The sequence below is a fragment of the Crinia signifera genome, chromosome 11 (genome assembly GCF_055691185.1).
Source record: "Crinia signifera chromosome 11, ASM5569118v1, whole genome shotgun sequence".
In the NCBI taxonomy this organism is placed as follows: domain Eukaryota; kingdom Metazoa; phylum Chordata; class Amphibia; order Anura; family Myobatrachidae; genus Crinia; species Crinia signifera.
In genome coordinates this window covers 7,202,438-7,220,176 of record NC_139227.1, presented here as the reverse complement: position 1 = coordinate 7,220,176, position 17,739 = coordinate 7,202,438, and the positions used below count along the sequence as shown (strand labels likewise).

At 47.6% G+C, this 17,739-nt stretch overlaps 1 protein-coding gene across 5 annotated transcripts in view; it reads right to left on the bottom strand.

The window, feature by feature from the left end:
• LOC146046022 (uncharacterized) overlaps window positions 1-17,739 on the bottom strand; it is a 35,980-nt gene that overhangs the window by 12,643 nt on the left and 5,598 nt on the right. For 4 of the 5 annotated variants that reach the window (XM_083165186.1, XM_083165185.1, XM_083165187.1 and 1 more), the window contains exons 3-6: window positions 7,728-7,757; window positions 6,260-6,337; window positions 3,917-3,999; window positions 1,917-2,043 (exon numbers count right to left, since the gene is read on the bottom strand). In XM_083165186.1, the coding sequence (XP_083021312.1) occupies window positions 1,917-2,043; window positions 3,917-3,999; window positions 6,260-6,337; window positions 7,728-7,757 (318 nt within the window). Of the gene's footprint in view, window positions 1-1,916; window positions 2,044-3,916; window positions 4,002-6,259; window positions 6,338-7,727; window positions 7,758-17,739 lie in introns of all 5 variants that reach the window. The other variant, XM_083165189.1, reaches the window with a different exon arrangement.

Here is a 17,739-nt window from a genome sequence, read left to right as displayed (position 1 = left end):
CAAAAGCTTGTACACACTTGTGGATCATAAGGAACATTTGTGTTTGCAAACTAATTTGCATTTAATTGTATTCCAGAACAGAGGAGTTAACCTGGGTACACACTGAGATATTGTGCGATATATCGCTCAGAGGCGAATCAGAACGACATATTGCACACATGTACCCCCCAATCTGTCATACGTGATCATTGTTCACTGGAGTGGTCCACTGGATGAGCTGCATATTCAGTGGGACAACTCCAGAACCAATCATGGTGTAGTTACACACCGCATATAAATGATACATTGCATAATCACATGGGGTGTATCCAGCTTTAATAGGTAGGTCATTGGAACATGGAGCCTATTCAGAAATCAGAGCGCAATTCTAGAAATGTAGCAAAAAGTGGGACGCACATAAACACATTTCTATTAAGGGGGCACCTAGTGTTCCCGCTAAGCTTCTTTTGCAGTGTGCCGCACCCTGGCCGTTTCTAAAACCTCGAAATGCACCCTGCCCTTTTTGTGTGCGGCACAGGATGCTGAAAACTTTCGGTGTGTGCCATCATTTGTAATGGGCATCAAGGTGTGTGGTATAATGTGTAAGAGGCATTACAGTGTGTGCCATAATGTGTAACTGTCATTACGACAGAATATGTAATGGGCATAGCAGAGTATGACTATGTTTAATAGGCGTAATCTTAGAGCAGTGTGCAAATTTTTTATGTAGGTTATTTAGTTTCCAATGTAAATTTGTAATATAAAATGTGCCCTCCCAATTGAAAAAAAGTGCCCTGCCCGGTGGTCAGCAATCTGCCCTATAAAAAAAAAAATCTTAGGGCCCCCATACATTAGGCCGACTTGTCCTAGGGACACTGTGCAAGTACAGACATACAGCCATCAGGTTTGCATAGATCTCTGAATAGGGCCCATAGCTCATACAGCAGGACAGATGAATGAAGCCTGGTAAAGTGGTAATAAAAAAGGGATAAACTGGAAGGTGATAAAGCACCAGCAAATCAGCTGTTTAAAAAAATGACAATTAGGAGGCGAGTGTTGGTGCGTTATCACCTACCACTTTACCAGGCTTAATACATCTGCCCCAGTAAAGTCAAAGGGGTTTTTTTTTAGAGCCATCATTTTAATGCGTTTGTCCCTAAGCAGAGCAGGTGCCCGTCCGGTCATGTAATTCTGCCAAGAGTTCTATCTAAAACCTTTGCCGCACAGTAAACGTTTAATACATAGCTGAGATGCAATTACAAAGCAAACTATTAGTGGTAGCTGCACCTCAACGAGGTAACTGGGTCCTTGCGGCATTTCAAAGAATACCAGTCACCGACACTAATGGTTGACTTTAATGCATTTAGGGGAGAAGTTTGTTTTAACAGCTTTATATTAAACTCCTTCATTTAAAATAAAAATTGATTAAACATTGGGGCAGATGTTTTAAGCCTGGAGATAAAGTGCAAGGTGATTACACACCAGCCAATGAGCTTAGAACTCCTTTTTGAAATCCAGCCTGTAACATGACAGTTAGGAGACGATTGGCTGTTATCACCACTTTATCAGGCTTAATACATCTGCCCCAAAATCATGGCAGTATAAAAAGGTAACTTCAGTACAAATAGATACACACACACACACACACACAGGTAGGTAAAGACACTGCAAGTCCAATAATAATTGCAGGGCATCAGGATTTCCATTTTGTTTATGATTTTGATCATTGGTAGGCATGTCTATACATCATGTGACCACGATAAAGCTGGATCTACACCAAGGTTCTTGATGATCTATTCACTTCTAAACTCTGAAATGTAAGAGGTGAGGTCTTACCTTCAGGTGACTCCAGCAGACACATACATACCATGCTAATAAATGCTTACACCAAGGAGACAGAGCAGAGAAGAGACTTATTACACTGTAAAGGGACTTACATCTGTTCCTTGCTGATGGCCACAATCACACAGTCGGATGGTCTCTCTTTGTGATATTCATCCTGGATCTGCTGGTAGAACTGCAGGTAGAGCTTCTCTCTGCGGTCATCAGAGTTGTATTGGGTGTCTGCATCAAACACATTCAATATTCAGGCTAAATACATATTAGATGAGACATATACCCAATTATTCAAATTACTGGGTGAAACAAATTACCGGGTTGACCGTTTTAGCCCCGTAATTTGCTCTCGGGTGTAAAAAGGGGGTCAGGCTTCACCAGGAAAAAAAATGAAGCGGCACTCAAAATGCGGGGTAATTGCCAGGTTGCAGGTCTAAAAGTGGTGTTATACCCCTACCACACAGAAAAGTAAATTACCGGGTCAAACATTTCTACTCTGTCAATTGCCATTCAACACAAGTACTTTTTTTTTTGTGTGAAAGGGTCAACCTGCGTCGAAATTCCCGGGTCTTAGACCCAGGTATTTACCAGGGTCGATGACCTTGGGAATTTCGAAACGGGTTGAACCTTTTGCACAGAAGAAATACCCGTTATAATCATCAAATTACCAGGTACAAATGGTCATTTGCTTTTCTGTGTGAAAGGAGGGGTCAGAATGGGACCAGCAAAGCAACCCGGAACTGAAATGCCAAGTAAATGCCAGGATTTAGGGGCTTTTCTGTTTGAAAACCGGATTAGACTATATTGTCGCAATTTGCCGTATCACAATGACAATTCTCACTGATCGCATAATGTGGTGTACCCGCAATTGTGCGCTCCCACGGGTTGCATGTGACCCTCTGACAAATGTGTAAGAGGGGGGTTAGCTTTAGGCACTTAGAAGAAGAGTTATTTTGCCCATACACTAATGCGATCAGATGCGATATCGCAATGTGTGGTCCGATCGTGCAGCACCCGATGACGCATGCCAGACACCGGGTGCTGGAAGTGGCTGTGTGGAATGCTGGCAAGGAGCGGGGTACGTACCTGGCTGGGAACCAGAGCGGTGGAGCTGTCAGGCGGCGGGACTCAGCAGGACTTTGAAACACTGGACAGCCCTCTAACTGGCTGAGGCCGCTGAGACTGAGAGCTTTCTCAGCCAATCAGCGGCCTCTGATTGGCTGAAAGAGCTCATAGGGCCATCCAGTGTTTAAAAGTCATATGCTGCCACTGCTGAGTCCTGCCACCTGACCGCTTCGGTCCCCAGCCAGGTATGAACCCCCCTCCTGTCCCGCTACTCCGCCAGCTCCAGTCCCCACGCTGATTGCATTTGAGCAATCGCATGTGGTTTTAAACCACATGCGATTACTCATGCAATTCAATAAATATTATGTGCAGCATATAATATCTATCGATGCGACATTCAACGGCGTGCCTGGAAAGGACAGTACTAATAGGAGTTTTTATACGGACTGGGTTGAATGTTTGATTGACATAGAATCAAGGGGAACATTTTTCTTTGATACCTGGTTCCCATATGTTCTTTTACTTGCTGACTCGGATGAAGACCGTATTTGACAATTTGTTAGGCTCTCCACTTGGTATAACAGGTCTGCGTAGAACAAGGAGGCCTTCCCCGAATTCTGAACCCATACTCATAAACCCATTTTATGATGCTAAGTATTTCTTCTCTACTTTGATTATCTATTGTTCTTTACGATGTCATGTATCAATTACCCTATTATAACATGGAATGCTGCCTTATCTCTCCTGGCTGACTGATCATATCACCCTACCATTCATGTACCTGCCCTGTTACCAGTTATTATTGTATGTGTACCATTTTTCTCTTTTTCAATAAAAATATTATTCAAAAAAAGTACTGTTTATACAACTCTATACACACACACACAAACACACACACACACCCTAATTCTGTTCATATTGTCAGTACCTATGTTAAAAAAAAAAAAAAAACAACAATAGCCAATATGATTAGCAAGAACTTTAAAGTAGCGCAACTTACTGAAGTTATATACAAGTCCGAAATCATTTCACTTACTGTTTTGAGAGTATTGGTATCTCTCACAGTATTCCTCTGTGCCAGCTGAATAATGATATTTATTTCCGAACAGTTCCTCAAAGCTGTAGATGAAAGAAAATAAATAAATACAGAAATGTGGTATACACAGGGGAGTGAAGGGGGGGGGGTGACGTAGGTTAGCACAGATCACCCAGCACACATGCGGTGCACCAGCGATGTGCGCCGAGCGATCTCTGCGGACCAGTGTTCTCCCCATGAGAACACTGGAGATCTAACTACATTAATACTGCATGGAGTTTTATCTAGTCAGAAGACGGCGACGTGCGGGACCGCGCATTGCCGTCACTCGGGAGTATACACACACGTAGCTATCTGTGCTTCATTTCCAAGCAATCTAGTCAGCTCGATAAGAGTATTTGCCATGAGCATTTTTATAAGATCCACACATGTTCTACAATGCTACCCTTGGGGTACAGAGGGTTTTGCACCAGGTAAACTAAAACTAGTTTGCATCGTGCCTTCGACCCTCTAGATCAGGGGTTCTCAATGACCTCACACAGTTCACGTTTTCCAGGTCACCCGGCAGATACACAGGTGCATTCATTACTCATTGACACAGATCCACAGGTGGAGCTAATTATTTCACTTGTGATTCTGTGAGGAGACCGATAAAACATGCACTGCGTGGGGTAATGAGGACCGACTTTGAGAACCTGTGCTCTAGATCCCATCAGAGGTCAGTATACAAAGCTCATAAAAAACACCAGTAGCACCAAACAGACAAGCCCATCAGTCAACAGGAGTTAAATGACAGTGCCCCCACATGGGGAAATGGTCATTAGGTCGACATGGGTCTAGGTCGCCACAAGCATTAGGCCGACAATCAAAATGTCGACATGGGGTTTTTCACTTTTTTTTATTTGACCTGACATGTGCCGACAGGCAGGATTTCCCGCCCTACCATCCACTAGGGTGTGGTGAGAGAATAATATAGTGTGCCGAGCGCAGCGAGTCACCGAGCCCGAAGCATGGGGGCGAGGTGCACTTTATCCTGTGTCCATGTCGACATTCGAGTCAAAAACAGTGAAAAAACCCATGTCGACCTTTTGACTGTCGACTGTGTCCCATGTCAACCTAATGACCGTCGACCAAATGATACAATTCAAATTCAACCTCAATCCCAGTGCCAATTTTACACATGGGCGAAAAATCTAGCAACGGCGAAAACAGCGTAAATCTGCAAAACTGCCGGAAGTATATGTGGTTTTGGCATATTCACGTCCGTTTTTGCAGCCGTTTTCACCCATGCTGTTGGTGAAACGGCAGGGGCACAAATGTACTCAAAAAGGGGGAAAATGCCCATGAGGGAATACTGATAGGCTGATATTATTTTCCACATGGTGAAAAACTCAGCCAAGATTGAATACGCCCTTAAAGGCCCCCATACACTATACGATTTTGGGACGATTTCGGCACTTTGGGCCGATAACCAGATGAAATCGCCCCAAAATCGCAGGTGTGTGATATATGATCCGATCCGATGCGCGGTCCCGTGCGCATCTGACCGGATCAGGGAGGTCGGACGGTCAGCACATAAGATCATCCGACCTCCCTGTATGCTATGCATATGCCTGCCCACCTGTCAGGCATATGCATGCAGACACCGGGGGGCGGGGGAGCACGGCGGGCAGACACACTGACCTGGCCGGCATGCTGTGATAACAAATAGCAGCGGCAGTAGTGGGGGCGGGCGGCGGCTCACAAATGAGTTCCCGGCGGGTGCCGGGTGCGGCAAGTGATGCTGACCTGGCCGGCATGCTGTGATCACAAATAGCAGCGCTGCCGCTGCGGGACGGGAAGCACAGTGGCGGCTATTAGATTTTCAAAATACCTGTCAAATGACCGGCCGTTCTGTGATTGGCTGAGAGCTGACAGGTATTTTGAAAATCTAATAGCCGCCACTGTGCGTCCCGTCCCGCAGCGGCAGCGCTGCTATTTGTGATCACAGCATGCCGGCCAGGCACTACTGCCGCCGCCCGCCCCCACTACTGACGCCGCCCGCCCCCACTACTGACGCCGCCCGCCCCCACTACTGACGCCGCCCGCCCCACTGCTCCTCACCGCCCTGCAGCTCCCAATTTGTTTTACATGTGATAAATCGCAAGCGATTTATCACATGTAAAAACTGGCTCATCAAGTGCCAAATTGTATGTGAGCCTCCCGGGGAGCTGCCGGGCGGCTCACAGGAGAATTGGGTCCGACTTGTCCTAAGGACAAGTCGGCCTAATGTATGGGGGCCTTTAGTCAGCGAAAGTGTCACCTTACCACAGATCGTAATATTTGTGGAAACATAATCCTTACCTTTTTTGTTCTTCCACATCTCTGGGGTATTTGTCAGAAGAGAATGAGGCCTTCTGACTGGATTTATACGGGTTAATGCTAGAAACAAAATCAGAAAGTCAGTTTCTTATATAGTGCAGCATATTCCGTTGCGCTTTACAAAGGAGAAAACAAACAGGGTATTTACAGACAGTCAAAATGTGGGAGGGCCCTGCTCGCAAGCTAATAATAGACTGCATAAAAGATACTCAGAGAATTATATAAATAAAAGTACAGCCATAGGTCATAAAAGTAAATAAAGGGCAACCATATAAACAACTACCTTGAGTGGCATTCGAACAGAAAGGCGGACACCGCTGACAGGAAGTAAAGAAAGTTATTGCATCTGTGTTCCGCGAATCCGTAACATATGTTCCATAGCGGACACTATCGCAATGTGACTAAGAGTAGGAGACTGCAGTATGTGTGGTTCAAACAAGCCAGAAAGCAGTCGTACAACAAATCCAGAACTTGCATTCCATAGTAATAGTGTCCACTATGGAATGCATGGTCTGAATCAGTGGATCTTCCGGTAATTCCAGTCAGCAGTATCGCCCTTTCTGTTCGGATGCCGATGAAGGTATTTATTTAAATGGTAGTTTATTTATGCTACTGTATCTATTTATATAATGCAATCTATAGCATATCTCCCAACATGACCCTTTCCAGGAGGGACACAGTGTTCTGTTCCTGGGCTTCACTTTTAATATGCGATTGCCATCACCTGTGGGGAAACACCTTTCTTATCAATTTACCTGTTCAAAGCAGGTGATGGCATCATAAATGAAGTGGGCAGAGCAATGTGTTCCTCCTGGAAGGGGTCATGTTTGGATTAGTGCATTAGTCACTTTCTGCTGATCCTGGAAAGGATACTCCGGGCGAGTCAGGAATTCAGTGGTTCACAAGTGTTTGCAGTTTGTAATTGGGAACTAATTGTCATAGGTATTTTAGGAGGTCAGTATACTCTTTTGGCTGCTTGCTGGATGGACCAAATTACTCCTTAACAGAAAGTGAAGGCAAAATGATCTGTTTCAAGCTTTTTGGATATGGACAGAGGGTGCGGAGAAGACAGATTGGAGGTAGGAGTAGATAGGGACTAAGCTATCATTTTGATGCACTGGCATTTTATAACTTAATTACACATTTATATTGTTTGGAAATTCTTTAATAAATAACAGCTAAATGTAAAATCTTTATTGATGCCCCATGCTATCCCCCCATTAACCCTTTCTGGTCCAACGTCTAGTCACCTTAAAATAAAAAAACATCAATATCTTTCAACATTCAATGTAGACTATTTTCGAAAAAAAAAATGACAATTAATTTAAACCAGACTGTTTGAATTGACAAAAAAAAAATTTGGACGGCAAAGGGTTAATAAAATACACTGCACACAAACTTCAGGTAACACTTCAGATTGGTTATTACTTCTAAGCAATGGAAAACTTACTCCAAAAGACGAGGGATCCAGCTCGGCTTCCTGAGGAAACACAAGTGTTAGAATGAATTACAGGCACCGATGGTTTTGTAACATGATCCACAGCGACACGACATTGGATTTACTCCCCTCAATCCAAAACAAAGCAAGAATTCATTCACACTGTGTATTACCGGGATGAGCGCATTCCCGCATACAGACTTCCCTTTACATGTTCATAGCAATTACAACATGTCACTAGACAAAAACAAGCCAATGGTCACCTTTTATCACATATATCATCACAAGGCGATTCGCAGAGATAAATCGATCACATTGGCTAGTGTGTATGCACTGTATGGCCCCTACATGCAGCTCAATCTGAGGATATCATCAATAACAGGAATAGCCTTGGGCCTGACCACTGACCATATATTATTGGTCATTTGGAACGTCGCAGTGTCATTGCTGACTAGATTATATGGTTTGCAGATTGCATAGTGTACACCCAGCTTAATAGAGGTCCTATTTGTTTTTACACAATGAACAAGGCTGAAAGGGAAATATATGGGGAGGAATTCGGGGGTATGAGCCCTCATTATGGGGGAGAAGTGGTATTTGCACATGTTACGTGCATTGATACCACATGGAAATCCAGAGTGAATCCAGACAAAGGACAGTGCGCCGATACGCAGAGCAATGCATGACTGTCGGTGGCACGGACCGTTCAGACACCTGCATGGTTTTTCTTCACATTCACCACTGCGTGGATCCTTCTCTCCGGGCTGCATGTGAGATTCCGCGATCGTAATGAGATTTTGCGCATGCCTAAAAGCCGGCTGGGGGTGAGACTGTGGGCGGTCTGACAGTGATCGCCGGATGGGCAGTTCTCACTTCTGTACTCCACAGAAACATAGAATGTAACGGCAGATAAGAACCACTTGGCCAATCTAGTCTGCCCCTCTATTAAACATGTTACCTCAGACCTTATTTGATCCTTATTTTTTTGTAAGGATATGACTATGCCTATCCCAAGCATGTGTACATTGTACTACTGTATTTGCCTCTACTACCTCTGATGGGAGGCTATTCCACTTATCTACCGCCAGGGTGGAGGAGTGGGCATCCTCCTCTCCCCCAACTGCACCTTCCGCGCCATCCCACCTGAGCCCTCCCTCACATTCTCCACCTTTGAGGTACACACTATCCGCCTCTTCTACCCCATTCACCTCCTTGTGGCTGTAATCTACCGCCCCCCTGGCCCCTGCTCCCCTTTCCTTGATAACTTTGCTGCGTGGCTTCCACACTTTCTTGCCTCTGACCTCCCCTCTATCATCCTCGGTGACTTTAACATTCCTATTGACATCAATAATGCTGCCTCCTCTAACCTTCTTGACCTTACCACCTCCTTTGGACTTTCTCAATGGACCTCCACCCCCACTCATAATCTCGGACACTCCCTTGACCTAGTCTTCACCCACCATTGTAATCTCTCTGATTTCTCTAATTCTTCCTTCCCACTCTCTGACCACAATCTGCTCTCTTTCACCCTCTCATCCTCCCCTCTCCCCTCATTGCCCAGACCAACAGTCACCAGACGTAACCTCGGATCTCTTGACCCCACTGTCCTGTCTTCCCTGGAGACTTTCCTCTCTCAACCATGACTTGCCCCAACCAGGCTGCCTCTTTCTATTACTCTTCTCTCACCTCTGCTCTCGACTCTGTAGCCCCCCTCCACACTGTTCCCCTTCGACGCTCTAAACCACAACCCTGGCACAACAAAATAACTAGATTCTTGCAAAAATGTGCACGCTCTGCTGAACGCCTCTGGAGGAAATCTCACTCTCTGGAAGACTTCCTACAGCGCTGCTCTCTCCTCTGCCAAACAATCTTTCTTCAAATCTCTCATCTCTTCCCATTCCTCCAATCCCCGACGTCTCTTTGATACTTTCAACACTCTACTTCGCCCTGCACCACCCCATCTCCCTTCATCCCTCACTGCCACTGACTTTGCCTCCTTCTTCCTCTCTAAAATTGAGGTAATCCGACATGATATCTCCTTCCATACCCCCTCTGCTGCCCACCCACCCCAATCATCCTCCCCTACCAACTACCCCACTCTGTCATCCTTCTGCCCTACTACAGCTGAGGAAGTCCGCTCCCTCATCTCATCCTCTCCCCGACCTCTACCTGTCCCTTGGACCCTCTCCCCTCCCGCCTCCTCAGTTCCCTCTCCCCCACTGGCTGCTCCCACCTTGCTCACCTCTTTAACCTATCTCTTTCTACTGGCATCTTTCCCTCACCCTTCAAACACGCTCTGGTCTCGCCTATTCTTAAAAAACCTAACCTGGACCCTTTATCTCCCACTAGCTACCGCCCTATCTCTCTTCTCCCATTTGCCTCTAAAATACTAGAACGGCTGGTTTACAGGCGTCTCACCAGCTACCTGTATGACCACTCCATCCTAGATCCCCTTCAATCTGGCTTTCGCCCACTTCACTCCACTGAGACTGCCCTAGTGAAAGTCACCAATGACCTGCTGTCAGCCAAATCCAAGGGTCACTTCTCCCTGCTTATCCTTTTGGACCTATCTGCTGCCTTTGACACTGTGGATCACCCTCTCCTCCTCCACACACTCCAAAACATTGGCCTCTCTGGCACAGTCTTCAACTGGTTTTCCTCTTACCTCTTCAACCGTTCCTTCTCAGTCTCTGCCTCTGGCTCTACCTCACCACCTTCTATCCTTCCTGTCGGGGTCCCTCAGGGTTCCGTCCTTGGCCCCATTCTGTTCTCTCTGTACACCTCCTCTCTGGGTGCACTCATTAACTCCTTTGGCTTCCAATATCACCTCTATGCAGATGACACCCAAATCTACCTCTCCTCTCCTGATCTGTCCCCCACTGTTTTCTCTCAAGTTTCCAACTGCCTCGCTGCCATCTCTACCTGGATGTCTGAGCGATTTCTGAAGCTGAATATGGACAAAACCGAACTTATTATCTTTCCCCCACCCAGAGCTATGCCCCCTACTAATATCTCTATCACTGTTAACAACACCATCATCTCCCCTGTTCCCCAACTCCGCTGCCTGGGTGTCACTCTTGACTCCTCCCTCTCCTTTGCACCCCACATCCAAGCCCTGGCCCATTCTTGCCGGTTCCAGTTACGCAACATTGCTCGCATCAGGCCCTTTCTCTCACAGAGTGCAACTAAGCTGATCATCCACTCATTAGTCATCTCACGGCTTGACTACTGTAATGCTCTTCTCACTGGCCTCGCTCAATCCCAACTAGCTCCTCTCCAATCTGTCCTCAATGCTGCAGCCAGGCTTATCTTCCTCTCCCGCCGCTCTAACTCTGCTACTCCCCTTCAACAAAATCTGCACTGGCTTCCATTCCCCTACAGAATCCTCTTCAAACACCTCACACTCACATACAGGGCCATCTCTAATTCCATTGCTCCATATATCTCTAACCTCCTCTCCATTCATACACCCTCCCGCCCTCTACGGTCAGCTGACGACTGTCGTCTCTCCTCCACCCTGATCACTGCTTCCCATGCTAGAGTACAGGACTTTGCCCGTGCTGCACCCCTTCAGTGGAACGCACTCCCTCGCTCCATTAGACTCTCCCCGACCTTGCAAAGCTTCAAACGGGCACTGAAAACTCACCTATTCATTAAAGCGTACCCTTCCACTGCATAAACCAGCTGGTTCTCCGACCCCTTGCCTGTTTACATCCTGCTATCTCACCACCACCCCCTCGCTTGCACCTCTTGTAATCTGTCTGTCTCCCCTTCCTACTAGACTGTAAGCTCCTCCGAGCAGGGCCCTCTTCCCTCCTGTTGTCAAAGCCTACTTCTCTTCACATTTCACTCACAGCTCTCCTTTACTCCAACACTCAGTGACCATCTTCTTACTCATCTCCATCATTGGCCTCAAGCCTCTAGTTGTATGTTGATTGGGTCCTCACTACTTATATCCAAGCTGTAATGTGTATTGAACTGTGGTGCTCTTTATTTGTACTGTATTTTTGTTATTTATTCAATGTTATGCCAAGTTTTGTCTCCCTGTATTGTTCCTTTGTACGGCGCTGCGAAACACTTGTGGCGCCTTATAAATAAAATTATAATAATAATAATAATAATAATCTACTACCCTTTCTGTGTAGTAATTCTTCCTCAGATTTCCCCTGAATCTTCCTCCAGCAAAGATGTTAGTACATCACGCTGTTAGTGCATCCGGCTTTGCCTCGGTGAAGAGCCAAAGCAGGAAGCTTTATAAGTGAACGACCAGTGAGGGTAGAATACTAGTGTTCACTCTAGAAATTGTGCTGGGCAGGGCGCCGGGGGGGGTCCGGTGCCGCCGACGGCACACTTGGGGGCGGTCCCGGGCCGCCGGCGTCACGAAAGGGGGCGGTCCCGGGCCGCCGGCGTCACGAAAGGGGGGCGGTCCCGGGCCGCCGGCGTCACGAAAGGGGGCGGTCCCGGGCCGCCGGCGTCACGAAAGGGGGGCGGTCCCGGGCCGCCGGCGTCACGAAAGGGGGGCGGTCCCGGGCCGCCGGCGTCACGAAAGGGGGGCGGTCCCGGGCCGCCGGCGTCACGAAAGGGGGGCGGTCCCGGGCCGCCGGCGTCACGAAAGGGGGCGGTCCCGGGCCGCCGGCGTCACGAAAGGGGGGCGGTCCCGGGCCGCCGGCGTCACGAAAGGGGGGCGGTCCCGGGCCGCCGGCGTCACGAAAGGGGGGCGGTCCCGGGCCGCCGGCGTCACGAAAGGGGGGCGGTCCCGGGCCGCCGGCGTCACGAAAGGGGGGCGGTCCCGGGCCGCCGGCGTCACGAAAGGGGGGCGGTCCCGGCCGCGCCTAAGATGCTGTCACCACAGGGGGTAGGTGCCTTGATGCCAGGGAAGCTCCGGGCATCGCCGTCTAAGGCGGCGCTGGGCTTACCCGTGCAAGGAGTCGGGCAGGCACCAGGCTGTTTTAGCGGGGCGCTGCTAGAGGGGCAGGGCGCATTTTGCCCTTTAAAAAATGGGCAGGGCGCATCGCCCTGCTAAAACAGCCTAGCGGGAACACTAAATACATTTAACCATCATTCCAGGCAGAGTACTTTAAATGTGGGGGAATTGAGTTCCCCCATAAGCTGAGAAAAGTTAGTCACCAAAGATACCCGGATTATTTTCCAACCAGGAGAGAATGACACAAAATAAAAAGTAATGCTACTTGTGTATTATCACGGTGCCGGCTACGCTACGTTTTCCACGTAGCCTAAGGTACGTTGTCAGCGTATCCGGCATAGTGTTAATGTGATGTGTGTGTGTGTGTGTGTGTTATGCTTTATACTTACCCTCCTCCGGGCCGACCACCGCGTCTATCACGATCCCCGCTGACTACACCAATGCACGGTCACTCCCCAGCGGCAGCGTTCAGTCCCCCTCCTCCGGCAGTCACTCCCCGGCGCCAGCAATGTACGTAATGGACAATGTACGTAATTCAGCGTATTGCCACTGGGGGAGCATCACATGGTTTCCCTGCTCCCCCAGCGGCACTATGCTAATTGCGTACATTGTCGGCTGTGAGTGCCGGAGGAGGGGAACTGAAATCTGCCGCCGAGGAGTGAGCGTGCATCGGTGGATCGTGATGGACGTGGTGGCCGGCCCGAAGGAGGGTAAGTATAAAGCACATCACAAACACACACAATGACATCATACCCCCACTATCCACATCATACCCCCAGTATCCACGTGGGCATGGAGTTAATTCTATAAAGTGTGCAGAGTCCACGCTTCAGGCTCGGTGGCTAGCCACACTTTATAAAATTAACTCCACGCCCACGTTGATACTGGGGGTATGACGTGGATAGTGGGGGTATGACGTGGATAGTGGGGATATAAGGCATTGTGTATTATCACAGCTCCAGGACAAGTTACGTAGTTTATGTAGTCAGCATAGTGCTGTATTGGTATTCTCAATACACCACTACACAAACTACGTAATGGGCACCGTGATAATACACAAGTACCGAAGTAATTACTATATATGCTATCCTGGGACTACATACTGCTACGGTCACTCATAGTAAAATTGGTTTGGGTGAAGGGTATGTTGCTATGGTATCATAAATGAGGGAATGAACAGACAAGAGTGGTTACTATGGCGGCATCTCCAGGGAGTTCTATACAAAAGGAATCCCCCTGGGTTTGTGCAGATGGGATTTTCCCAAGACGCGTTCTGTTTTGGGTAGAGAGGGGGGTTGGGAAAAATGAGTTACAACACACTGATACTAAATCCAATAAAAGTGACAAAATATGTGATGAGCGCGAACAAAGAAAACAAAATAGATTTACAAGAAATACACATTTTGTTTAATAATGAATTTATGACACAAGACAATCAGTGAGCAACAAATCCCAATGACTCAGCCGACTAAAATCTTTATGATTGAAAATCCCCCCAAAAATGGTTTCAGTATCATCTGTTGGTACTTGTGTATTATCTGGGCGCCCGATTTTATCATTGTATGCCACTACTTAAGGCATGCGATTTGATTTTTCATTGTAAAGACCAGATTTTTAATTGTATAGTCAACCATGGGTGATTTCATACCCCCACTATCCAACTACGCATGGAGTGGATTTTATATAGTGTGGCGAGCGCAGGGAGCCTCTGAGCCCCGCGAGGGGAGGCGGATTACTTTACATGTATTCTGCGTCCGCTCGCCACACTATATAAAATCAACATGCGTAGTTGGATAGTGGGGGTATGAAATCACCCATGGGTGACTCTACAATTAAAAATTGGGTCTTTACAATGAAAAATCGCATTGCATGAATTGTATGCCACTATATTGCATGCGATGCGATGAAAAAAATCGGGCGCCCAGATATTACACAAGTACCCATCTGTTTTTCTGGCTAAATATGAATGACATTTAATATGCATCACAGGGATATCTACATACACATGCGGAATGTCGCAATGATAGACAGCATGAAATATCAGTGTCAGATAGCAGTTTTGTAAAAACAAATAATTCACAAAAACACAATTAAAAAAAAAAACCTATAAACCCGATATATTGGGGTGTATTCAATGCTTTCAGCCTGCGGTGTCAGTATTCCACTGACCCCCTGCACACGGCGTGTGCTGCCGCTAAAACAGCGAGTCTCATGGCTGAATGCAATGCGCTCCCTGCATTAGCCGCAAGCCTCGCTGTTTGGGGGAATCCTAGCTGTCCTCTGACAGTGAGTATTCCCCCGGTGCGTTGAATAGGGTGAGTGGCGGCGCAGGGGTTAAATGGCGACCCCCGCCGTTTAACCCCCTCGCCGGCAGCATTAAATACACCCCAATGTATCTCACTCTACGATGTGATTCACGGGTGACCTCCTCTCCCTCAGGCATACGGTAATACTTTTATGTTTATGATTGTCATTGTGGGGATTTGTACAGGCTTAATTTATTGGATTGGAGTTCAATGATTTAGAATGAGTAATTAACTGATAGATAGATAGATAGATAGATAGATAGATAGATAGATAGATAGATAGATAGATAGATAGATAGATAGGTGTATGATCCAGCATAACTCTGGAATACATGGAACAATTTACACCAAACTTTGGTCACATGATTTACAATCTGGAAAAGAAATACTGTGGGAGCCTAAGAAGGGTCCCGGCCACTACAACGTGGGTCAGGGATGCAAGATATGGCAGAGTTGCAGAACATAAAAGGGGGTAGAGGACATGGGGTTTAAGAAAAAAAAACTGGTCATTCAGGACCCACCACAGACAGGTGTGTGCCGGTCACACCATGGGCATGGCGAGTGGTTACGCTTAAATCGAAAAAAGGATAAAGTTCAAGTAATTGCACAACCAAACCCTGGCAACGCCGGGGACCTCGCTAGTATCTTCTAAAACACCACCTGCAGGGTTCATCGGCCTAACACTGGGTAAATGCTATATTGGCCAATCTTAAGGCCCCCATACACTGTCCTTAGGACAAGTCGGACCAGTTTGACCTTGAACGACCCCCGGCAGCTTCCCGGTAGGCTGCATACGATTTGGCACTTGATGTGCTAAATTATACATGCAACAAATCGCATGCAATTTATTGCATGTATATCCCTGGGGGGCGGGCAGCGGTGTCCCTGCAGTGTGTGGTGGGCAGCAGGTTCCCTCTGCGACACTGTTCAGTAGGTCCGGCAGATGGCAACTGAGTGAGTAGCGACGCGGGAAGCGCTGCTGAATTTGAAAACACTGGCCGGACGCTGATTGGCTAAGATTCAGCCAATCAGTGTCTGGCCAGTGTTTTCAAATTCCCACTGACCAGCGCTGCAGGGAGTCAGAATCCCGCTGCCCGCCCCATGCAGGCTTCCCAGCCGCCCGCCACACAACCAGCTGGCCGGACCCCACAGCCCGCCCCCTGCGTCAGAGGTCCCAGGACAGGTGGTCAAACGGCCAACAGACCCAACCATCTGCTCGTGTCCGATGCACATAGGACCTGACGGGATTCATGGCCCGATTGGTTGCTATCGGCGGAAATTAGCTCGGTGTATGGGCACCTTTACCATGATCATCATGTACCATCAAAGACACGCAATTCATCATCTGATGTGCTGATATAGCCTCACACATCATTGCGGAAGTCCCAGGAAACTGCCAGGGTGGACATCTTTTTTGGACTAAAACATGTCTTTGTTGCAACACAACACTGCATGGATTCATTTGACACGCGGCACTTGTATATTGTGTGCGACTGAGGGGTAGAAGTATTATGCTTATAATACTACCTGCTTCACCAAGGAGAAGCAGCGGGCAGCTGCGCTAGGAGTATGCCGAAGTGGAGGAGTAAACACCCCTTTTACCCCAGTGATCTCTTCAAGACCCCCTACAGCAGTGTCTCTCCTCCAGCTGGCTTACTAGGCATGCGATAACCTCGTGAGATCCAACATGAAGCCTGGAACCAGCAGCCACCACAGACAGGGAAAGCGATGTTTCTGCTGTGGTGTACGGCCAACGACAGCTGCAGGTGTCAATATTATTAGACGGAGGAATCGGAATGGTCAGTGGTACTGAGCATTCATACGTTGTCCCCATATATCGGAGTGCTATCTTATAGATAGTAGCATCGATATAGACGGGGGCACTAGCAAACATCAGCACATTCATACATAGAGAAGTGGTATGAGCACACGCGCGCGCGCGCACACACACACACACACACACACACACACAAGCGCTGATACTGCTCCTCCCCCACAGCGACCCGTCTTATATGTACTCCCGAGTACTTGAATCTGTATACATAATCCTCAGTCTCCCATTTTCAGCGAAAGGCTCGCAGGGTTGCACAGAACCTGATGGCATCTCGCGCTACATGGCGTATTGAGGCTATATATTTTAGAGTGCTGGAGGTAGCTCACTTTTGGTGTTTTGAACTAATGTCAGTTCAAAATCTGCTAGTGTGTATGGCTGGCTTCCACATCATTGATGGCCACCACTGTTCGTCGGGTTGTTTTCCAGTGGAGTGAACCACATTCTCCAGTTTTTTTTAATCCCCGCCGCTATTTCCGACGGGAAATAGCGGCGGCAGCCTATTCAATGCGGTCTTTCATGACAGCATTGAAGAGGCAGATAGACAGAATGGGCCCCGTTTTCCCGAGAATGGCCGTGAATTGTCGCGATCAAGGCCGGATCTCGACAATCCATGACAGTTAATGCGGACACGCCCTGTTTTCGCCGATCGGCAGACAGGACATTGAATCCTGCCTGGCAATTTGTGGTCAAGCAAAACTAAACCGGGCCAGTTTCGGGGGGCTGTCAGAACATACCCACAGTCGTGACCTGGGATAAATTTACTAAGAAGGAATTTCTATTGAGGATGGGATGTACCACCATAGCAACCAATCAGATTCTACTTCTTATTTAGCACCTTCTAGAATATCAGATAGTATCTGATTGGTTGCCATGGGCAGCATCCAATATTCAATAGAGCTCACTGCGAGTAATTGAATCCCCCCCTAAGAATATGTATTTTGGGAAAAAACACAAATACGA